Source organism: Trachurus japonicus, chromosome 17 (genome assembly GCF_045865225.1).
Source record: "Trachurus japonicus isolate A0001 chromosome 17, Traja_1.0".
In the NCBI taxonomy this organism is placed as follows: domain Eukaryota; kingdom Metazoa; phylum Chordata; class Actinopteri; order Carangiformes; family Carangidae; genus Trachurus; species Trachurus japonicus.
Genome location: NC_140923.1, coordinates 13430425 through 13454996, shown reverse-complemented (window position 1 = coordinate 13454996; position 24572 = coordinate 13430425). Strand labels below are relative to the sequence as shown.

The window sequence follows — 24572 nt, the reverse complement described above, 5'->3', positions numbered from 1 at the left end:
TGCTGGTTCGGTACAACGCCCAAACAACCAACATCAACATCATTTATTATAATTTTTGAATGAAAAAAAAGGAGAACTAACCCTTTTGACTGACATTGTAACTCATATTGCAACATCTGCCATAATATTGCAAATATAAATATGATTTTATTGTGGGTTTTTTTTTTTAGACTTTCAATTCATTAGTCATCATTTCCAGTGACTTGTTCTGACTGATTATTTGCTTGTTAAGTTATGTTCATGCCTGGCATTGCTTCATCTCTTCATCACCGCTGTGGTATTCCTTCATAAATCCACTTGGGTTGGGCACTTTGCATGTGGATGGATGACATGATAAATAACTAACAAATTCACAAGGACGGTGCCAACATCTTGTTTCCTTGTGAAATCTTACGGCAGCTTGTTTTGGTATCGACATGTCGGTGGTAAAGGAGTCGGAAAAGAATCGTTTCAGACAATAACTTGAAGGGAGACAAAGGAGTGTGGAGGATTCTGTGCTTTCCCCTGTATTACATTACAACTGGGTGAAAACGTACAAGCTCTAATTAAAGCTGAAAAGGAAAAGAGGAACTATTCAGTCCAGCTGAACTACATTCTTATCACCGAGCCTGCTCCTCCTCTCTCCTCTGTACCTGATGTTTATCTCTGTGACTGAGTAACTCCGAGAGCAGAGGGCAGATTGTGAGATTCATTCAGCTTGGATTTACCCCCAACTAAATGCCTTTAGTGTGTTAATAATAAACACCCTTATCTTCCTCTTTTATCTACAATAACAAAGAATAAATGGGTTCCCGGTGTGCGTTGTGAATTTCATGGGAATTAAAGACTTCCGAGTAAAAAAAAAAACCCTAGACAAAGAGATTCGATGCAACAAAATGAAAATATTGGGAGCAACATAAAAAAAAAGATGGGAAGAGGGAGAGGGAGAGGAAGAGAAATGGCGTCACAAGATATTGAGGTTCAGATTCAGAGACGGTTTTTGTTTTTCTGGGACAAAGCTCGGGGGATAGCAAGTAAAAAAACAAAAACAACCAAAAACTGCAATCATTTGAAGCAGCAGCCCCTCTCCTCTCCTCTCCTCTCCTCTCCTCCCCCCTCCTCACTACGTCTGTGTGTACAAGAAAGCCTGTGTCATCCTGTGGTCACATGTGCCACAATCCATGGAGCCGACACCGACGCTGTAACTGCTGTGCAATGGAGAAAAACCCCTTATGTGCAGTGTCCTCTCTCACTTCAGTCATCATAGTTACCCCCCCCCTCCTCTCAAAAAGCCACCGATGCAAAGCTATGGCAACACAAACTGGAGTTTGTATTTGCTGCATTTGCACATTCGGGACTAAACATGGATTTTTCTGTCTTCGTCCCTGCACATGCAGCTCGGTCAGGCGCTGATAAGTCACCTTATGAAAACAACAATGCTGCAAGCGCCGACGCTTTACGGCTCCAGAATATAGATTTAACAGAGCAGAGGCACACAGCCGGTCTGTATGGCGACGCTGCAACAGTGGAAAGAAAGAAAGAAAGAAAGAAAGAAAGAAAAATGGTGTCATCCAGTTGCCAAGAGAAAGCCCTGTCTCCGTACCGACTGGAGGGGTATTAGCCTACTTTCTCTGTGTTGCCAGACGGCATGTTACCTGCTGCTGTCAGAATCGATTAGTCTAAGCGGCTGAACTTGAGCAGCACTGAGAATAGCCTCCGCTCATCTTATTACCTGTGAGAAGACCTTATTCCACTTCTATCAAAGCAAATATTCTCTCTCCACAGAGCAACATGAGAGTAATGGTGACACAAAACTTCATAGACTGAAGTCTGAGCTGAAACAACCTCCAGTCCTTTTTATGCATTCATTTAAAGGCCCCATTTTGGAGAAAAGTGATATCTCCATGTCTCTTTTGATTATAAATCAGCTCTCGGTCCTGTATTAATACTGTCAAAGTATCAAAGCCTCAGGTCCACAGAGAAACACAGAGAGCCTGTTTTCAGAAACCGAGCCTTAAAAACGAGCCGCAAGCACTTCTGTAACTTTATGATGTCACACTGAAGCAGCGATGCCTTAAGCCCCGCCCACCTGGACCAACCATACAACCTTGCAGGCTTTGTTTCCCCCTGAAATCTGCTGTATTTTTATTCATTCGGTCCAAAAACAGTCAGCCAATCAAAAGAGGGTATCAGAGTCTCTCCTCTCTTCTGATTGGCTGACGGCGAGCTCCAGAGAGAAGCCTTTAAAACTACACTAAGAAGATTTTTGGTTCTTAAAAGCGCAAATGTATCTCGCAAACTAAAACAATATGAATCTGAGATGTGTCTTCTCCACTTCTACAATGACAGAGAGTGGTGGAGTCGAACCACCAGAATGTAAATAATATGCAAATAGACCGAGGACAGATTTAACTATGAACTGAGCTAAAACACGAAGGGAGCTCTGGTGCCAAAACCCCGGCGCACATTCCTCCAAATAACAGGGAGAAAAACATGAATATTAACTTCTTGTCCATCAACAATCGCGTGTATTTTCTGGCAGCACTGAACCTCCATGACTCCTATACACCCCTGTAGCACTGACACACTCCTCTATCTGCTCATATACAGTGTCAGAAACCCAGAAACAGGGGGAATACCAGAAGTCTGAGAATAACAACATATGACAGGCCCGGGTGGAGACGCGTAGTGACTGTGACATCAGGCTGTAAATAAAGGGAGTCCCGCCCCAGCAGCGACAGCTCGAGGCTCAGACAAGACGACTGTTTACACAGCTTAAAAACTGTAAAGGACCTGGGCTGAACTGGCTGATTTAGATCGGCCTTGGGGAGGGAGCCACTGCTGGAAGAAGCTGCACAACCTCGTTCCTTCACCGTTACTGGATTTTCATCTCTTTTTTTTTGGCCTGGAGGCTGTGAAAGCACCTGAGTTGTACTAAATATGAGTGAATCAGCAGTGTAGAGGTAGCAGCACTGGGCCAGATGGTTGAAATAGTAATTAACACGATTAAATAAAGGTCTAAAAAGTGACAAAGCTGTGAACTCAGGTTGCTCCGATCAGTCAGCAGATGTTTTGAAGGGGGCAACCAGGGAGCAGTTAAAGCTATTGATGAGATTAACTAGACCGAGCTGATCAGGCTGATGACCTGACACAACACTGTAATAACCAGCATCATCATCATCTGCCTCGTCCTCTTACCTCTTTGGTCCTCTCCAGCTCGTTGTGCAGCGCCTGTTTGGAGATCTCCACCTCGATGATCTTCTGTCTGAGCAGCTCGTTCTCGTCCTCGGCTCGGCTGCGCTTGTCCTCCACGCTCTCCAGCTCGTTGTGCAGACGCACCGACACGTCTTTGGCCACCTGAAAAGAGTGTTATGTGTATATATGAATATACAAATATTTAATTGGATGTGCCCGCCTCAACACACATTATTAGGACACAAGTTTAAAATCACTAAAGCAAACAACCACAAGTGCTGAACTGATGAATCAATAATTGTAAACTGAATATCTTTGGGTTTTGGACTATTGATCAGACAGAACAAGCTATTTCTAAACATCACCTTCAGTTCTGGAAAAAGGAAAGAATAGCCATTATTTTTCTTTCTTTTTTTGACATTTTTGAGACTAAAGTGATAATTTCTTTTCAATATTTCTTTCTCTCATCATGTATAATCAAATTCATTTGATCTATTTTCTCATAAAGTCCAGAAATTTTTGCTGCTTTGTGTGAAGGCCCTTTGTAACTTGGCTTGTAAGGAGTGTAATAATACTGTCATGTATATTATTGTTAATAAAACAATCAACAGATTTATCGGTAATGATTATAATTGTAAGATGCAGCCCGAGTCAGCAGATTCCATCCCTCAGTTGGATATATTGCAAATCAATTATCCATTTTAAGTCACACTGGTCCCTGTGGCTCAGTAAACAATGAAAGGCCGCTATAGATCGCTAGTGTAAAACCATTTACAACGACGCCTCCTCAGTCTGAGTTCACTGAAGAGCTTCAGCGTAATGACAACAACATTTTTAGGGAATAGTGGCAGGAATCTAAAACTACAAAATAAAAGCACCAATAATAATAAACACAGAGTTTGTACTGATACGAAACAAAGACACAGACCTTCAGGTCCTGCTCCAGACTGCGGAGCATCTCTCCGTCCACGTGGCCGGTCTGCGCCACCCGCAGGCTCTTCTGCTCGGCCTTTCGCAGGCGGTATTGCAGGATGCGGCAGTTCTTGTTGGACCGGTCCAGTTCCCTCCGCAGCTCCTGGAGCTGGTAGACCTCCTCCTCCAGGTAGCTGTCCCGCACCTCCTCCATCTCCGCTCGCAGCTCGTCCACTTCATCCTGAGAGACGGAGAGGAAATGGGACTCGGCTGTTACTTCACTCACTGGCTCATGATGGTGATATCCAACACTCACTTGTGTCAAATGGCTTTTAGTGCAAGAAAATCATCATCATCATCATGCATGTTGTCAATGTTATTGTTCCTCTTTGCAAACAGCAGCAGGTGCTTTAGACTTTCTGTGTATGAAGGTTAAAGGGATAGTTCAACATTTTGGCAAATTGGCCCATTGCCATAATCCCTATAGTCATAGCAGTAGGTTCGTTACCTTTAATTGTCGGTGCAAGGTATTTTTAGAACGGCGGAGCAGAGCTGCAAGCTGCTCAGAGCTACGCTAGACGGAGTTGTTTTCGAGGTAAATGCAGAGACTGCCCCTGACAGGAACGCGCATCAGCGGTTTTGCATGAATTTACCTCTAAAACAACTCGTCTCGTAACGTTGTGTTATTATCTCATAGTGTGGTGAATGTGCAGGTCACAACTTGTTCACCAGAGTGTTTTGGAGTTGTTGGATTGTGTATTTCATGAGTTTGATGATGGAAGCCAAGAAATCCCATTAGCCTCTGTAGCGTAGCTCTGAGCAGCTCGCCGCTTGGCTCGGCCGTTCTAAAAGTAGCTTGCACCAACAATTAAAGGTAGCAAACCTATTGCTATGACTATAGGGATTATGGCAATGGGCCAATTTGCCAAAATGTTGAACTATCCATTTAAAGGGATTTAGGGTGAAACTTTTAAATACTACTGCTATAAATGACAAACTGTCCAGATCGGCAGAAAGAGAGGCGATGGTTCATCCTCTGAGGAGCAAGGATGAGCCAATTAAACATCACATCATTCTGAGCATTCAGTCTGGATATGTAATATAAAAAAACTGCTCAGGGGACAAATCAAAGATTTATCCCCTGAGCATTGCGAAGGTTCACAGGAAATTTCACATGACTCAGACAATCATGTGAAGTCCTGTACAAAACCAATTAAAGTCATTAGTTTTCACCAACCGAGCCTGAAAAGGACAAACTGGAGTTTTAAGAGCTGCAGAGGTTGTTAAACCTTTTGGAGGCGAATTTGTGATTTTATCATTTTTGAAGCACATGAATGAACTGAACTGACTTGACCAGAGAGTGACATGAAATGAGAGCAGAGCAGTAATAACAGAACAACAGATGTGTGAGGCTGGTGATGGCTCCGACAGGAAGACAGACGTTGTTATACCGCCATTTTTTATGACTCTATTTCAAAGTTTAATTTTCCAGAGCAGTGATTTTAGCGCTGAATATTCAATAAGAGCAGATGGATGATTTATTTACATTTTGTTCCACAACAATCAGGTTTTAGAGGTTTCAGGTATAAAAGCTCTTAGAATAAAAATACACCTTTTGCCCATGATGCTAATACTCTCATATGATTACACATGAGCTCCAGTAATGTAGGGACTCTTAATGCTGCTGCTGCTGATGATGTAACATTACCAGTTGGCTCTAAGCACCTTATCTGTTGGATTGGATGCATTCATCATATTCCCCAGCTCCCATCAACGGGACACAACTCAGATTTACGCCACACTACCAACAGTATTTTGTCAGTAACCTCTGGGGAAAGAGGGGTTTTTTTTAGAGGGTTGGAGTGGGGGGGTTTGTCTGTTTTACTGTGAGGACTCAGTTTGCTCAGCAGATTTCCCCCGGGGGATGGATGCTCCTTGACTGGCACCTGATGAAAAGACAATTGGATACTGAAAAGGGTGGAGTGAGGAGAGGAGTGTTTGTCAATTAATGAAAACTAAATCTATCCTCATTTTTGAAAGACTCGGGGCCCCCCACCCAGGAGGACGGAGCAGCCGATGACCTCGCACAGGGTCGGCCCGATCAATACTCAGGTTAAAAGCAGCAGCATCCTGGGAGCAGGTGTTATTTAGAGGAGATCACTGATCCTTACGGACAGTAGTGTGCAGCCGAGTCATCGCCAGCACTTAGTCGTCTCTTTAAGGACGTTAAGTGTGGATATCTTTACTGAGCAGCCGCTGGAGCTAATGAGAAAATTATTATTATTTTTTTTTTTTTTTGTGCTCCTGAGCTCCAGCTGTAATCGTGGCACGAGACAGGCAGGCAGCTCGTAATGCTCATTCATCATCACACAGGGGATATGTTTATTTATTTATTTGTTTCAATCTCGACTCAGTCAATCATCATTTGTTTGCTTAATTCAAAAGTCACAGTAGGAAAAAAGTGGCAAATCTTCACAACATAGAAGCTGACAATAAACATAAACAGACAATGAATTTTGTGTCTGTTCAAATAATCTATTAAAAATCAAACATCAAATGTGATCACAGGGCTGTGGAAAATCTGTCAACCTGCATGAGACAAGCTCGTTAATCTGTTAATTAACTGACAGGGAGAAGTGGCGATAAATTTGATGATTAATTAATTGAAGTGGTTGCTCAAGAAAAAAGAGAAATCCCACATTTTTCTACCTCTAACTTCTCAGTTTTGACACTTCATTGTCCAGACAATTGATTAATTGATTAAAAAGTCTTCTCCAGATATCAGTTTCTCTGCATCATCCTGTTATTGTGATGTGGATTCAATAACATCCTCCTCATGACCTTTGTCTCACATCACACCTCTCTGTCTGTCTCTGTCTTAGCTCATTAAAAAAAACACACCTGAAATACAGGTAGGACTATAGAACAGAACAACAGTAAAATCAAACATAGAGGTGTCACATGTTTTCCCATTGAGCATAAAGAGGCAGCGGTGGCGAGCAGGGACTCCCAGACGTTTTTGGGACGTGACGACAGGGGTTGGGGGGTGGGATAGCGGGGTAGTGGGGTAAGTGGGGGTTGTTTTTGGGAGTCCACCTCACAGAGAGAGAGAGAGAGAGAGCTCCCTCCCCAGCTGGCAGCCTGACAGCGAGGCAGGAGGACGCCTGAACCCCGCACACATGGGACATCTGACTGTTATCAAGTCCTGTGGGATAAAGCCATTACAGCGAGAGCCAGTAAAGCTGATTAACTCTCTTGTGTTTTCAACCGAGCCAAAAGAGAAAAGACCCAGACATGCGTGGTGGTGGTGGTCAAGTTTGAAATAATACTCAACTACAGCAACATGGAAAATACAGTAATAAACCTGCAAAGATTTGTTTGCCGCATTATCTGTTTGCCTCCCACCGCCCCCTCCCCAACTTATGGGGGGGAGGTAGCCTACTTATAGACAGGGGGAGGGGACGGGACGGGAGGGGGGATCCTGCATGAAATCTTCAAGCAGGATCTTCATGCATATAAATACAACACAACAACGGTGGTGGATCCCTTTGAAAACAGCCCATATACTTATAATTTGTAGATTTCAGATCAACAGTTCAGCTCCTTGTGCAGATTTACACATCAAACTTCAAACTGTTCCGTCGCCTCAAAGGAGTTTCAATCAGAAAAAACCAACCAAATGTTAAATCTGTGTGTAGGCTACAGCCTGTTCACATGGAGACGAGACGGCGGCGTGTCCCCGATGTCTTTCTGTCAAAACAACCTCAAAGGCTTTGGTGACTTGACATGCAGTCGGCTACAACAATTTAAGAAATGATATCAAATTAAAGGACACACAAGGAGAAGCCACTATCAATAAAACATAAAAAAAAAATTAAAAAAAACTCCCATCAATAAAAGGTCAAATCCGTGGGGATGCCCCGGGAAGGTTAAAAAAGACGACATGATGGATGGAGGATGGTGGAGTGGACAGTCTACATGGGGGATGACAGCTGGCTTCAGAGAGGAACTGTGTTTAGATTGGGGTAATGAATTCAGTGAGATTATGTGTTCAATTATTGAGCAGGTGCACGTTGTTCAAGGACATTTCAAAAATAAAATAATAAATAAAAAAAGATGATGGTGAAGAGGACTGGACACTTGGACTGTCCTGAACTGGTCCTGAACATTTTTAAAGTATAAATCTGAACTACCGGTAGGTGGTTTTTTTATGTAACAAATAAGCATCACTACTTGTTGTCTTACCTTGAGGTAGTCGTTTTCAGATCTCAAATCCTCTATTTCCCTCAGCAGGTCCTCCTCGGGTACATCCTTGGTGCCTGGCAGTTTGAGTTGTGCGCTTGTTGAGGGTTTCTCCTGCTTGTGTTTCTCTCCGTGCGCCGCCGGAGCGGGCTGAGCCTGAGACATGCTTCCCTTGGCGGAGGAAGCCTCTGTTGTTGTGCGCAACGGAGCAGCAGCAGCAGCGGTGGTGGTGGTGGTAGTGTTGGTGGTAGTAGAGGAGGTGTTGGTGGTGGTGGTGGGAGCAGCAGCAGCTCCGGTAGCAGCTTCTGCCCGCGGGGGATTATCCGCTCCCAGCTGATCCCGGTCACTAGAGCCGGTACCGGACTCTGCGTCGCTACTAGCGGCGGCCGCGAGCCGCTGCTCGTCCGACAGCGGCTCGGACGGACAGTCCGACAGGTCTGAGCTGCTGTCGGTCTGGCTGACGCGGCCGAGGGGCGCTCCGGTCGGCACCCGGATCGGGGATCCATGGGTGTGAGGGCCCGGGGACCCCGAGGCTAGTTTCCCCTTCTTGCCTTTATTGGCCAGAGTCGGACTGCTGGTGCTGTCCGCTCTGGTGGTGCTGCTGCTGCTGCTGGCGGCTTTGGGCTCAGCTGCTGCTGCTGCTGTTGCTGCTGCTGCTGTTGCATGTTGTGGCACCTTTATGGGCTTTTTCACGACAGTAGACTTGGTGTTACTTTTTACCGTGGCAGGTTTCTCCTTGGCCCCGGTGGTGTTGCGTCTGGAGCTGCGGTTCGGATGGGCTAAGGACACTGAGGCAGACTGGTGATGCTGCTGCTGCTTGTTGAGTTTGGGGGATTTGGGGACGATGGCAGGTGGTTTGGCGGAGCGGGAGTGCACATCCTTGAGGAAAGGTCTGGCCGGGGAAGGCGCTCGGTTCAGTCGCTTCTTCTCCAACTGGTGGTTCTGCGGTTTGGTGTCGCTGCCAGAGCCATTGGAGCTCTCCATTATACACCGACACCGGCGGCAGCAAGAAGAAGAGGAGGAGGAGGAGGAGGAGGAGGGCGTTGAAGGAAACGATCAATCCACAGCACCGCGGAAAATCTCTGACATGCGACACCAGGAAAACAGCAGCCAGGTTTCTCTACCTTCTTCTTCCTTGTCGGGCTGGGGATGCGCATCCTGCGTTGTGCTGTGCTGGATGTTTTCACTCCATCCCGTCTGCTGCACATTCACCAGGTTGTCATTGTAGTCCCCTCTGCCTGCGGAGCGTGTAGCAGCAGCCCCCCTTTGGAGGAAAAAGCTGCAATACAAACGGGGATTAGGCTGCCGGTGGGACGGATGGGCTGACAGACAGGTTGCATCTGCAGACACCGGGGTTGTAAAGGCTCAAGTTGGGCACAGAGAGAGAGAGAGAGGGAGAGAAGGAGAGTCAGTCAGTCCGAGTCACGTCAGCCCTCTTCCTCCTCTGCACGCCGGCTCTCCATCCCTCTGCTTCTCGTACCCCCTTCCCACTCCTTCCTATCTGGCATGTAAGATCTGCAATCGCTGCGGTGTGAGGCTCGACGGCCGTGATTTCTTTTCTTTTTTTTTCGTTGGAGCGCATGCGCTGCTGCCTCACACAAGTACTAACCCAAGCACACCCCTTGTTTTCTCTGGGACCAGGCGGGACCAGGTCTGACACGCTGTGGTGCGCATGCCCTAATGGCACACACACTCGTACAGTACACACACACGCACACACACACACACACACACACACACACACACTGGCTATTGAACAGGCTCACATGAGATGCAAGGATGCACTCAGGAGGAAGCAATAACCTTCTCCTCCTCCTCCTCCTCCTCCTTTGGAAAATCCGATGTCACACTGCAAAAACTCAGAATCTTACCAAGAATATTTGTCTTATTTCTAGTCAAAATAAATCTCATTATACTAAAATATGTATATATACATAAAAAAAGTAGCTTTTTACTTATTTCAAGTCTACTTTCATTTGAAATAAGTAGAAAAATCTGATAGTGGAGCAAGTTTTTCTTTCTTATTACAAGCACAAAAAACTTCCTTTCACTGGCAGATTTTTCTACTTATTTCAAGTGAAAATTAGTTTGAAACAAGTGAAAATGATCTAAAAACAAGTTCATTTTTAGGTGATGAGTCTTATTTAAAGTGGAAAGAGATTCGTTTCGACTAGAAATAAGACAAATATTCTTGGAAAGATTTTGAGTTTTTGCAGTGCATCTGTTGTCTGTATATGTTAAATCACTTCTACAGCATCTTTCAATTATGTTTGTGAAGGAAAAATCCATACATTTGAAAACACAAACACAGTCACGTGTTGGAAATCAAGACCATAATCAGGTAATAAATATAGATATCTTTAATTGCATTTCATTAGTTCAAGAATGCCACAAGTTATAAATACCACAAATCTGCTTTGAACATGCCAAAACTTCCCAAAAGACTTAAAACAGGTTTAATACAAAGTAGGTACAGTCTTCCATCTTAAAAGGATACACATTTCAAAATAAAAGCTTCTTTTTTTCTTTTCTTCTTTTTTTAAATGTATAATTTTAAAAACACAGAGTAGCATAAGGCTTGGCTACTAAAACAAAGCCCACAGGGTTAGTGGCAAATGCTAAAAGTCAGAGGGAGGGGTCGAAGAAACAACGTCAGGAGAAATGTTCACCGCTCACCGTTTCAAAAACACAAGTGATCAAACTTCAAAGTCGGACACATTTTGTATGTGAAGGTTGTTGTGCTCTTCGTTTTCTGCTGGCAGGCGTCTCGCATTTTCCTTTTGATGTGTTAGAAGATATAATGTGCCATATTGTTTTTTTAAGTCCACACAAAAGCCCTGACCTTAACATAAACCTTCAGCAAAAAGACAAAATAAAACAAAATGAACCTACAGAAAGTTCGGTGCGATTAATTCTATAATCTCGTCCTTCCTCGGCCTCAAGACTTCAGCTTTGACTTCAACATGTAACAAGACAGAAACATCCGCTGTGCTACGTTTCTCTTACTGCATTGACTCCACAACAAAGATGGAAGAAATTATAACTGTGATCGATTTCTATGAACGAACGAAGGAGGGCTGAAAATGTGCATTATCTTCTCCATACTGGTCCATAACAAACTGCCAAATCCTCAAAATTCAAAGCCACTATCCTCCTCTATGAAACACAAACATCCCCTTCAAGCAGGGTTTTTTTTTTTTTAAATGAACATTCCTTAATTTATGTATTCGGAGCAAATCCGCAATAAAACACCAGACAAAATTGAGCTTCCTGAGTCATTCAAATACTACGCAAAACCTTCCTGCACTTCTTCTTTCTCCCCTCCTCCTCACACAGGGAGTCTCACACATTGCTCGTCTAAAGTGTATCTGAATTCAAAGGAAAAATGTCAAAACAAAAAAAAAAAACATTTAGAAATGTTCAAATGAAGGCAAAAATCATGTGTCTGTAGCTTTTTACTGTCTTCATTTCCCTCTGAAAAATGCCAGTAGCACACATGGAGAAAAAAAAAAAAGAAAATGTCCCTGTGAAAAACACCAATCCCTCAAAGACTACATTACCCATCTCTCCTTGCATCTCCATCCCACTTTAACAGGATGTGGAGGAGCGGTTGTTGGAGTCGAGTTCGATCTCTATTAGTGCTAAACTACAAGTCGTCGTGGACTCTCTTCTACTGCATGTCAGCTTCTTAAACTAGTTTTTTAGATGGATTGTAGTGCAAAACATTACAATTTATACAAATGTTAAAAGAGCCGTCCATTCCAGCCACTTTTAATACTTTAAGGCAAAAAGGAAAAAACAAACTGATATGATCACCACCACAAAACCCACCTTCTGCCGGCCACAGAAAATCTGCACCTTGTCCAGTCATTACAGCAACACACCGTATTTACATCATGTGCTTTTGTTTACCTCAAGTCAACTCGTCACTTGGTAATAAAACCTATTAATAAGAACATCTAACTACTGTACCAGACCCAGATTTTAACCTAAAAAGCTGAAGAGACATACCGTTATCCCTTTTCTGTGAGCTAGAAAATGCCGATAACAGAAACATCAGGGCAACTCAGACAAAAAAAACGTCAAACACAGAGTGCAGTATGCGTGCGTGTGGTGAGTGAATGACGAGTGAAAACAGGAAGAGAACAAGCTGTAAAGGCCCTCGATTTATCCTCCTCCATAGAAAATGTGCAACTGCTACCAGAGGGCTCTCGAGCTTGAAGGCACCTGTGGGGGGGCGGGGGGGGGCACGGCTAGCCTAAACGGTCCGAGGAAATGAGGTAGTCTGGGTCAAGTGTAGATAGAAAGGTGGTAGGAAGTGGGTGATTCGCCAGGCCAAAGTGTTAGTGTGGCACATGTCAGAGTGTACAGTTACAAAAACGGAGGATAAGGAGAAGAAACAGGGGGAAAGATAACACTGGTGGTTAAGGAAAAAGAGTCCATGCATTTGAACAGCAGCAGTGGTCAATAGTTTCCAAACTGCTGCTGTGTCCTGCCCCCTAGTGGCCAGATTGATGCTCTGCATGTGAGAGCTGTATACTGTATGTGTGTGTATTTATGTGTGTGTGTGTGTGTTTGTGTGTGTGTGTAGGGTGTGTAGGGACTACTCTGAGTCTCAGCAACAGCGCATGCGAGGTGGAGGCAACTCCGGAGGCACTTCCGGTTCAGGCTGCAGAGACAGGACGCTGTTGGAAAGCTCCTGGTTGGGAACCTCCAGGGGCATCTGTTGTATCAGGAAGACAGGATAAGAGATAAACGTCAGAAAACACAGGGTTAATGTGCTCAGCGTACCAGACAGCAAGCAGGTGACTTTATTTTGGGCAGAGAAAGTCTCATTGTGTAGAGATAACAAAGTTAAAATCTTCCAACTACTGTAGCCGAAGCAGGAGGGCGGAGTTCGTTAAAACCTCATTGGATCTTTATCAAGAGACTGTGAAACACACTGTTCAAATCTGCTGCTCTGTATTTTGCAGTATTGTTATTTAAGGTGTATATAGTAGGTGTATATAATCAACTAACTACCACAAAGGCATCAAAAAACATGATCAAAAAAAGAGAGACATTTGAAATCACATCATTTACAATAAGTCGACCTTTCAGTGAGGATAATTATGACAGAAGAGTTGTGTTGTGCTTGTGTCCTACTCAGTGTATTTTTGAAGTGACTCATTATAAACTGAGTGAAACACAGTGAACACAGTAATTATCTCTGCCTGTAAAAGGTCTTGTTTTGTATTTTTCCACTTGTTTGTCATTATCAGAAATTAGGCTGAGTTACGTGTCCATATCTCTGTCTAATGAATGCGTTACCGGTCAGTCTGTGGGTGAATTTCTATTCCTATCTTAACCCTCAATCTCAAAAAATGTGCACTCCCGCGCAGTGCTAGTGCTGTCCCGATTCTCCGAATGTTAAGTTGAGGGACAACTTGGGAGCAAGGGCTACCCAGAATGCAGTATTTTCTTTGTTAATAGACATATAAATATTACGAAAACCATTTTATTATCTTAGTTTAGGCCCATTTTATGGATTATTTACCTCATTGTTGCATAATAACATTTATTTTTTATTTTACAATCTTTTGTCAATAGCCGGTCGGTGCAGACAAGCCATGTTGCTATCATTTAGTTACAAAATGGTAATTTTCTTGGTGGTAATGTAGTTGTTAAGTTGTTTTATCAAGACACAGCCTACGTTTGTGGTGATAATATTATAAGATGACCAGGCTAATGTCACCTCCCGTAGCCGCAGAGTTATCTACCGATAGTTACAGCTGGTGTTTAGCTTTCAATAAGCCGTGGTATGCGGTGACTTTCAGCTGAATATGTCTGTGGTTGTGGTATTTATACAGATTATTTGTACAGATTATTAACTAACTCAATTATAGGCTACAAAAAAACACTAATAACCTAAGTAATAACTGACAGATAGCCCACAACAACTTCAAAAACATGGACCTGATGGACCCGTCGATGATAGCTGCGTTTGTGGCTTATGATTAAACTGGCAGGGTTAACAGTGCAAATATAAAAAAAATAATAAACTAATGCCAAACCCCCCACAGTCTGAAGAGTATCTGCATGTAAGAGGTGTCCCTTAAGTCACAAAATATCCCTTTAACACTTGGTTTTGAGGGCTACACAGATTAAGGGTTGAGCTTGAGGGTTAAGATAGGAATTGGAATTTTAAGTTTTACTCTTATCTTTCAGAGACAATGTTAAAGTGTGTTTGGTTACATGTTTAATCTATCTTTCATTAGACAAATTGTGTGAAACTTAATGATACTGCAGACAAAGACAGGGCAGAGCTGACTGTTGAACCAGGTACAGCTGTAATAATCACAGGTAACATCCTTCAGTCTCAGTGTTTACAGAAAACACAGTGGACGTGAAAACACACCGACCTTGCTAAGAATGTCGTCCACAAGCTTCAGGAAGATCTCGTCCACGTTAAAGTTATCCTTGGCGCTGGCTTCGCAGAAGCGCATACCACTTATTCGAGAGGCAAACTGTAACACAATAAAGTGTGAAATTAGCAGCCGAGAACAACGACACCGTTTCATAGCAGCAGAAATATAATTAGGAGGAAAGTGGAGTCTCACAGTCCAGTAGTGTATTAATATCTAAGTGTTTTATCTACAGTAATGTGATCACGTCTGTGGATTGTGCTGGAAACAAGAGGCAGCTGAGTTAAATCTAATGTCACATATCACTGTGCTTTGAACCGTTTGAATCTATAGAAAACACAGATGTGGTTCTGTGATAAGGTGAAAGTCTGCAGCTGTGTGTTGTGTGTTGTGTGTTGTGTGTTGGACCCACCCTCTCTCCCTGCTGTCTGGAGATGATACGATCCGTCTCACAGTCCAGCTTGTTCCCGACCAGGAGGAGCTCTGCTTCCTCCGAGGCGTACTGACACAAAACAGAGCAGAGAGGAGACGCGTCAGGAAATCATCAAGCTCCCACTTTATAAAAGTCAAACCAGATCACTGCAATGAAAACTGTCCAGCTCAATGACTGTGTGATGAAAGAACCGAAGGAGAGCATCATTATAACTAATGACACTTATCAACAGTTGCATAACTGGTAATCACATGCACCATCACTATTCATCATCATTATTGTTTTTGTCTGATTTTATTTAATTTATTCTGTTTTACTGTTGTTATTATCATTATTATCATTTTCCTTGTTTTCAGGACTAATTGTTCCTTGCTGATGATGGTTCTGTTGTATCTCACCCTGAAAAGCAGATAAGGTTTTATGTTTTATGTTTTTTAATGTTGAGACTGTGTTATTTTTACTTGTTCTGTAAAGCACTTTGTAACTGCGTTTTGAAAGATGCTATGGAAATAAAGTTTATTATTATTATTATTATTATCACTAAATCCAAGCATCAGATCTACCAGGCTCTGTCCGAGTAGAGTTGGTAGTTCAATATGCTGCTATTGACGTATATGTCAGCTGATAAATAACACAGACCTGAAGTACAGAAATATCAAAGATACAGTATGTTTTGAAATAGTGTCACCTTTATGTGATTAATCCAACACAGAGCTGTAACAAATTTATCATGCAGGAGTAAAATGCAGCTCAGTTCTCACTTTTTGGTCACAATTGTTAGGCAAGGCATCTTTATTTATAGCGCAACTCAATGTGCTTTACATAAACACAAAACATTTAAAAAGAACAGCATGAAACAGCATAAAAACTAACTTTTTTTTCTTAATTAAAGAAAGAATTGTAAACATTAAACATAGAGTTAAAAGCAAGAGCAAAGAAGAATAAAAAAGTAGAAGAAAAGAAAATAGATAAAGTTCTTAAAAAGAGCTCAGCCGTAAGCATGCCCTGCCCAAGCACACCTCTTCCAAACGGCAAACGTGCTTGGGCACGGTACGATTGCCTAGTGTGAGTGCGCCCTAACTTAAAGCAGAAGTAAGCGATCCGGTCGTTTTGGCTAACTTCTTGTCAGCCGATGGAGTTAGCAGCCCCCGCCCTCGTCATGGATCTATGGGCTTTATGCACAGCTCCACTACTTCCTGAAATAAGCCAGCTTGTTTATTTCCTGTCTTACATTATTGGACAAACTGATTAATCCAGGTGTGTCTGACCTCACAACAATGGTCAGACACACCTAGGAAATAAACGAGCTGGCTTATTTCAGGAAGTAGTGGAGCTGTGCATGAAGCCTATTGGTCCTCGTCCCTACGTCACCACATTCACGCGCATCCCTTGGCTGCACACACAGCCCTTCATGCCGTTCTCTCTCCTCATTGGATAAAGGTTGTAGGATACAAGGAACGTTTTCTCCTCAGCTCAGAGCAGAGTGACTGAGAGACCCGTGTTTCAGACCAAACACTCTGTAAGTGATTGCCGTCGGAAGATACAACTATTTAAGATTTATATTAACACAAATATTCCGCATTATGTTTTTTAAAGAAATTACAGGAATCCTAATCAAAATGTTAAACGTTGATGTTGTGTAACCAAATGTGATCCACTGAGTATTGAAACTCTGTAACAGGAAACTGAGCATCAGGCTCAGACATCCAGTGTTTCTGCAGAGCGACACCTTCAAACAAACCTCCAGTACTGAAGTATGTTCACAGGGTTGTTCCCATTAGTGGGTTAAACGTTTACGTGGACATTAGTGCTAGAAACATGGCGGAAACCAGACAGCAGTTCTGTCATTGTCTAGGACAAACAGGAGCTGTCTGACACAGGAACACACACACACACACACACACACCCAAGGACAACAGTGAGTTTCATTAGACGAGACGTTTTTAGAAAAACCAGCCCGTCCACAGTTTGTTTACCTTGTCTATCATTTTCATCCATTTGGGAAGGTCGTCAAAGGTCTCCTGCTTGGTGATGTCATACACCAGCACGATCCCCTTGGCCCCTCTGTAGTAGGCTGAGGTGATGCTGTTGAACCTCTCCTGGCCGGCGGTGTCCCTGACAATAAAGAAACGACGCCCAGTAAGATTCAATCAGCATCCACTGATCAACCCAGTCACAGCAGTAAAGTGAATCTGAAATAAATACTGATGGATTTAAAGCATTTTCATAAAACAAAGATGAATAATATGATTTGATTTTTTAAAAAAGGAGGTTTATTTTCTTAATTTTATTACTGAATTTAAGCACCGATTCAAGGTCAAACAAACAGGGCAAGAACGAATCAGCTTCTAGTAACATGGTATCAATAAATCAATATATATATATGAGATTCAAATTTCTTTATTCGCCATTCATTCTTAAATACTCAAATCTCTTTATTAGCACCCATAATCATCATCATCTTGTATCTAGCTGTGAAAATTTGAATCTGAAGCCTTTTTTCCCAAAGTGAGATAATCTACAGAAACATGCAGTGATGTAATGATTGTTAACTTTACTGAAATTGATTCTCACACACTGTTAACATAGCTGTAAACAGATCTAATAAGGTTAATAAAGCCTCTTGTAGGCACCCGTAGCTCACGACTGGGATATAAACAGACAATTAACAACACTATATCATAGTAAACACAACTGTAATTAATATTAAATGAGCTTTAACAGCAGAAGTCGCTGCATAGTTATTGAAAATCCTGCATTATATCACACACACTGTAAATTACAGCTACACCAGAGTGAGTTACAAGCTATTTATCAAATGTTTAGTGTTACCATCAACTTAAATCAAATAGTTTTTCCATTAAAAGCCATGATGACAAGTTGATCAGACACCTGATTATTTTGAGATAAACTCTTCATTTAAAGTTATGAAAATAAGGCTGTGTGGCTTTTTTTTTCAAGATTTATTATGATTCAGTTGATCATGTGAGTCGGCATCGTGACAAGCGGTTGGAGCTCCACTCGCAGTGCGTGTTACTGTACCTTCAGCCAGCTTAGTGTCTCTCTCTCTCTCTCCCCGTTTCCCCCTGTGAGTCACAGTCAGGCTTATGAGCAGGAGAGCGGACAGAGACACAGCAGCAGCAGCAGCAGCAGCAGCACAGTGGCAGGGTTAGGTGATGGAGGAGCTTGATGCGAGCAGTTCGGCATGAGAGACAAGACACAGTGAGGACGAGGACGGCCTTCCTTGATCGGACAGGAGGTCGGGGACGGGACGGGACAGAGGAGCGGGACACAAAACGGGCAGATGTGATGATGTGGAGGAAGGAGTGAGGAAGGGAGGGAGGTGGACGGGATGGGACAGGGCGTTAGTGAAGAAGGTCAGATGTGTTAGTGAAATAAGCAACGGCGTTCCCACGGCTTCATCCCCAAACGCTCACAGACACACAAAAGGCACAGAAGCTTTCCTGACTGTAATCTGAGGCATGTTAATCAGCCTATCAACCGTTGGACAAGAGCACTGACTGGATGTTTCCAAAATCTTATTAAAGCGTAGTTAAGAGTCACAAGACACAACAAGCAAAGGGCACGGCTGAATCAAATAACATCACTGGTCTGGGTCAGGACTTCTGAACTGAGTGAATAATATTTTCTAGGGCTGCAACTAATCAGGTGTTTGGTCAATAAATGTTAAAAAATGTTGAAAAATGTCAATCAGTATTTCCCAAACCACAAGATGACGTCCTCAAATCTCTTGTTTTGTAGAAAAACCAAAGAGATATTCAGTTTATTGTCATAAAGGAACAAAGAAACCAGATATATTCACATTTAAGAAGCTGAAATCACAGAATTTGGACTTTAAACATAAACTACTACTCAAACCGATTATTCGATTATCAAAATAGTTGACGATTAATTAATTAATAATGGATTATTGTTCGATTAATCGATTCATTATTGCAGCTCTGAATATTTTAGAATAATGACGTGGAACAAAGAGACAGTTCAGTCACATTATAAAGCAACAATGAATGACACATTATGTCTGACTCTTCAGTGACCATTTGGTGCATTAGTAAATATTTAATGACATTTTAAAGAATGTGGACACTGTAAGAAGAAATGTTTCTCTCATTATTGTGCATAACCTTTTAAGAGAAATATGTTGATAACTCGTCGTTTCCTAATATTTTCAGTCTAAAAGAATCAAACTGAAGACTTATAATGTCTCCTGTTTTGCACCAGTTCTCTGTCCTCACATCGCCACGGCAGCGTTTAATGGGAGCGAACAGATCTTAGGCTGTTTACATCCCACAAAACGGCAATTTCTTTCCACAGATAACGTCAGATGGCTATTCAAACATACACAGAGGGGCTTGTTTACTTCAAGCACTTTACCTATTTAAACTTGCACTTGCACTTTAGAAACTGGCACTTTATACCAGGCACTTTACAGATCACATGCACTTTATGTATAGGTATGACTGTGTATATGATTGTGAACCACTGTATAATTCTTGTGCATTTCTTTCTGTTTGTGTGTTACCTGCCAAGGGACTACGGATGCAAATTAGCAAGTTGCTAACTCTGACGCATTTACATTTGTGCACACGTACGAATGTTCATTCATGTGTATTGTCCCTTTTAAATAAATAAAAAGAAAAAAAAAAGAAAGCCGTTTGTAAACGGAGCTATAATACAAAGTCTCGCGGAGTCTCGAGCGAGAGTCAAGTTGACGGCTCACTTTGTTTACTTTTTTGTTTTATCAACTCGGAGGCACAAGGATTTCGTACAGTAATAGTATGTCTGAATATTATTTATTCTACTTGTAAACATACTGAATGCTTCAACTTGACTCTCGCACGAGAGGAAATTCATTCTTTTAGACTTTAAATATTAGGAAACTATTATAGCCCCAGGTTGAATTTGCCTGGAATTGTCCTTTAAATAATCTTTGTATGTTGTTAGTGTGTATTTTGGACCATGCAGGTGTAAAAGATCAGAAGTACATGGGACCTCTGGTAAACCTGCCGGGGGATTCACTGGCCGTGGGAATCCCTCACCAGCTACTGATTTGGTTTAAATGCAGAACCAAGTCACGGGTCTGGTACTGCTACCTGCGTCTGGACGACTGCAGCGTTCAGTTTCAGTTCAGTTAAATCGACATTTCCGAGCTGATGTTTGTGTTGCTGCTGAAATGCAATGTGTTACACAGAAGGATGATTGTGTTATTTAGTCCACCCCCATTGAGATTGATATACTGTTATAACCTTAATGAAGGATGATCTAATGCAGGACTGTTACCAGGTATTAGGAGCATGATTTCACATTTGGGTGTGTATTTATAAATCATTACAACACTACAGGTGATGTAGATGTGACGGTAACAAACTACACCATCACCTGTTGCTGACATGACAAACATGGGTGAGTATGATGAGTGTGACAGTTTGATTCTCACTGAAACAATATGCTGTTTGGATAAAATAGCTGATTTAAAATAAAACTGTTTTCAAGTTTTGAACATTTTAAAAATGCAAAACAATAATGTGCTATACGTCAATATATTTGATCATTATTAACAAATGTACGGTGTTTTATTTGGACATGCCTCACCTACTAAACAAAGCTGAGATGCACCCACCGCTAAGCCACCAGTAGCTTTTTGTTAGAGCAGTTTGCAGCATGACAGAGGACAGAGGAAACGCTCCGTGATAAGACAGACGGAGGAAATGAACGATGTATGTCGGGGAGTATAAAGGAACTGGAGTCTTGTGTACAATTACTCACCATATCTGTAGCCTGATCTTTTTCGCTCTCAGCTCTACGGTCTTGATTTTGAAGTCAACTCCTGAGAGCGGGGGGGAAATCAAAAACACACATGTGAAGATGAACATTTATCAGGATTTCATGCGTTTTGTTTTGACAGAACAACCAGTGTCAGTACAGTTTTAATTACTACCTTGGTTTTACATTATACTGCATGAAGAGATCAGACTTCCCTTCTTGCCATTAAAGGCCAATTATAATTATGTCTTGGTTCTGGTTTTACAACATTTCTATTTGAGAAGGGCAGGTTTCCTTGGTGTGGTAGCTGCTAAACAATGACTGAGGAAGTTGCTCATACTTGGGTCATACTTTTAAAAGCTGTGCAGGATGATACTGTAGCAACCACCACCTATGATCTCTCCACTTTAATCCAGACTTTCAAAACATTCACTTCGTTATCTGTGAGAGAAGGTGCACACTACACACACACAAATTTAGCAACGTGCAGCTCACACAACCTGCGAGCTGTGTCACTGACTGTGCAAGGACAGGCACAAAATGGAGCTCTGCCACGGCAGCTGCCCGTGTGTGTGTGTGTGTGTGTGTGTGTATGCACCTATTTTTGGGATTGGACACTATGGCAGTGTGCTGTGTTGGTCACAGGGCTATTTACCCAGTTCCACACACACAAACAAACCTCATGTATTTTAAGATAGGAGCATCAATAACCACCGCGGCACGATAACTTTAAACAAGGCGCCGTTCTTGTTTTCAAAGTGTTACGGTACGACTACGATTGATCCATAAGTTACAGTGGTACTGGTTGTACTTCTGTTATGTAGAAGTATGTGGTGTGTCTGTGTCATATGAAAAATTGCAGTTCAGAGATGGCATCCGATGGGGCATAACTATATCCTCATCTAATTACACAAACAGGGTCACCAGTTGTAAATTAGATTACACCATTACAGAACAGCTGCAGATCCAGTGCCATGATAGTAACATGCTGCCAAGTCTCTTCATTACGTCGCTGGGTGCAGCAGCTCCTATCGATCTACTTAGATTTACAGATAGTGACAGCTCAGAAACCCTCAGTGTAAAATATGTAGACAACTGTTATAATTTATCTGAGAAAAAACCTTGATATTATGGGATTAGGCTACCTCCATCAGCTCCATATAGCTTCTCCTGTACACACATAGCCTACACATTTAACACCTAATTCCTCCTCAAGCACAAAGTAGATGGTTTTGACCATTTTCAAGACCATTACTGTATTCAGTGCCACTACTCATAATCACGTGGCTTGACATTTACATTATTGCTCCGCTAAAAATAAACGTTAGCTTTATATAAAATCTTTACCATATTTCATTGAAACAAAGTTTGGATTGAGCAGAAGAACCTGCTGAAGTCTCCTCTCAGTGTTGACACTGGTGCAACCAAGTTTTTCAGATGGTTTAAACACAAGCATATACTTTTTGTAGATCAATTTAAATTATCTTAAAGTTATTGAATTACATTACATAGGTAAATCAAAGTGAGCTAGTGACAGAAAGAGACATTTGCGGTTAAAAAAAAAAAGATGTCACTAGTCTGCAGCTGTGGTCTTGAGAAAACCAAGACCGAAACAAGTACTGTACAAGACCATGAAAATGTGGTCTCAAAGGATACAATATCTGCCTCTTAGTCTTTTTTCTTAGTCTGTTTTACTGTTTTTATTTGTTACCCTTGTTTGTTTAAGTTGAGATATACAGTAAAATTATGATACATTTATATGTTTTTTAAATATAAACTGAACAATGCATATTCTCTTGTTTACCTCTTTGTGTTTGTTTTCAAATAAAATAGAATAAATAAATGTTGTTTTGGACATTAAAGTCCTTCTTCTAACAACCTAAAATAAACAACATCTACCCAAACAACAGTCCACACCTCAAACTTGTGTTGTGTGGTGTCAAATTGACCGTCTATATCCTCTGTTCAGTCCCATTACAGTGTGAAATGAAGGACAGTGTGTTCACAACCTCCCTCCCAAGGGAGTTTAGTCATCCTGCATCCAGTAAATAGACGGAGCCCTGCTGCTGCTGCTGCTGTAATGTCAATACAAAGTTGCCACACACAAAAAAAAAGAAAAGAAAAGAAAAACACGTCCAGTAAAACGCCTCCTCTCCTGTCCTCACCTACTGTCGACTTGCACGCTTCGCAGAAAGTGTCGTCTGTGTATCTCTCCATGAGGCTGGTTTTACCGACACCGCGGGAGCCGATGATGATGATCTGCAGTTTGAAGTCAGCGGGCCTGGGAGGCATCTTCCTGCGGCGCGACTGAGCCCCCAGAGCGGGAGAGGAGTTCGCCGAGCCGCCGCCACCACCACCACCGGCGGCCCTCCGCGGTATGTCATATCTGGGGTCCATCCTCAGTTAAGTTAAAATCCCGACATCTGTCACGACAACGAGAGGAAAAGACAGCGACAACACGACTTTAAAAGGTGTTATTCGGTCGAAACGAGGCGCTACTTCCCTTCCAACTTTATTTGTTTCGTCTCTGTGGAAGTTTGTGAAAGTTTTTTGTCTCTCGCCGACAGTTGTTGTTGTTCAGCCATTAGACACCGAGCCGTCATGACGTCACCCACCACGCTATAAAACACTTCCGTTTCCGCCGCAAACTCTTATAAATTTTTGTTTTTTATTTTTATTTAGGCTATATATTTTTTTTGTGTGTTAGCCTACTTATTTGTTGATATATTGACTGTAACAAAATGACTGTGGAAAAGAGTTAATTTGCAAAAGCAGATAAGTGCCATTTTGAAAAAAAAAAATGAGCTGAGGCTTTGTAATTAATAATTATTACTCTTTGCATAGTGTTGTTTTCAATAAAACTTTATTTTTTGAGATATGTCTGTTTTGTTACATCTCAAAGTCACTCAACTTTGGTTTGACTGATATAGTTATGAGTTGATCTGCTTTTGCAAATGAACTCTTCAATAGCAAGTAAAATGTCAACTGTTCAAAAATCACTGCTCCTCACTCTTGAGGGTCCACTCCAACTCCCCTCATCACAATTAAACCAGTTATTCCATAATTTCATTAAAATGTCTGTGGATATTGATTTTGTTTTGTTTTTCACTTTTACATACATGCATAAAAGTGATGCAAGACGCTGCAATTAAACAAAAGTTTTTTGTTTTTGTTTTTATCACTCTGAACATCTAAGCATCTAGGTATTATAAGTAAATGTAGGCTTATGCATGTTATCAGCAAAATCAATTACGTGAAATAATTGTATAAAATTTGACTTTGAAGAGTTTTAACTCACAAACAGTACATGCTGGGTAATCTGCTGTTATTTAATCATGTGCTTTGTTGATTACTTATAGTCTTGTGAAGGAGGGGCAGATTAGGCGACAATTATTCTTCTTTTAGCTCTTTTACATTCAAGATTTGAGATTTTGTGTTTGCATTTTAATTCTTTTGTTCATGTCCTATGCTCTTATGTTCTTTAGAAAATTAATTTAATGAGTTGAGGGAACTCGTGCCAAACCATAGTTAGAAGAACGCAGTTATAAAGAGTGTGAAAATTAACTTTTTCACAGACATTTTCATTTGAATTAGTTTGAAACTAATAAAGGGACGTGTTATGT

The 24572-nt window shown here is 41.8% G+C and overlaps 2 protein-coding genes across 7 annotated transcripts in view; both read right to left on the bottom strand.

Annotated features, from left to right (window-relative positions):
* mtcl1 (microtubule crosslinking factor 1) overlaps positions 1 to 9555 on the bottom strand; it is a 98561-nt gene extending 89006 nt beyond the window's left edge. For all 6 annotated transcript variants that reach the window (XR_015037985.1, XM_085803790.1, XM_085803792.1 and 3 more), the window contains exons 1-3: positions 8332 to 9555; positions 4103 to 4327; positions 3178 to 3336 (exon numbers count right to left, since the gene is read on the bottom strand). Coding sequence is in view for 5 of the 6 variants with exons in the window: in XM_085803790.1 (XP_085659916.1) it covers positions 3178 to 3336; positions 4103 to 4327; positions 8332 to 9312 (1365 nt within the window). In the remaining variant the exon portion in view is untranslated. The remainder of the gene's footprint in view (positions 1 to 3177; positions 3337 to 4102; positions 4328 to 8331) is intronic.
* Positions 9556 to 10668: 1113 nt separating this feature from the next.
* rab12 (RAB12, member RAS oncogene family) lies at positions 10669 to 23552 on the bottom strand. The gene is made up of 6 exons (XM_085803868.1): positions 23115 to 23552; positions 20953 to 21013; positions 17142 to 17280; positions 15145 to 15234; positions 14730 to 14834; positions 10669 to 13051 (listed from the first exon to the last, which is right to left on the bottom strand). The coding sequence occupies exons 1-6, from the start codon at positions 23344 to 23346 to the stop codon at positions 12944 to 12946; spliced, it is 735 nt and encodes a 244-aa protein (XP_085659994.1). The 5' UTR covers positions 23347 to 23552; the 3' UTR covers positions 10669 to 12943.
* Positions 23553 to 24572: the final 1020 nt, after the last annotated feature.

What these genes read in the sequence shown, in the direction of transcription:
- rab12 (XM_085803868.1), bottom strand. Translation starts at nt 23,346, where the DNA reads ATGGACCCCAGATATGACATACCGCGGAGGGCCGCCGGTGGTGGTGGT. An exon ending in GGATGAAAATGATAGACAAG is followed by an intron (nt 15,235 to 17,141) that starts GTAAACAAACTG and finishes GTTTTGTGTCAG; the next exon opens with TACGCCTCGGAGGAAGCAGA. An exon ending in CCAGACAGCAGGGAGAGAGG is followed by an intron (nt 14,835 to 15,144) that starts GTGGGTCCAACA and finishes ATTGTGTTACAG; the next exon opens with TTTGCCTCTCGAATAAGTGG.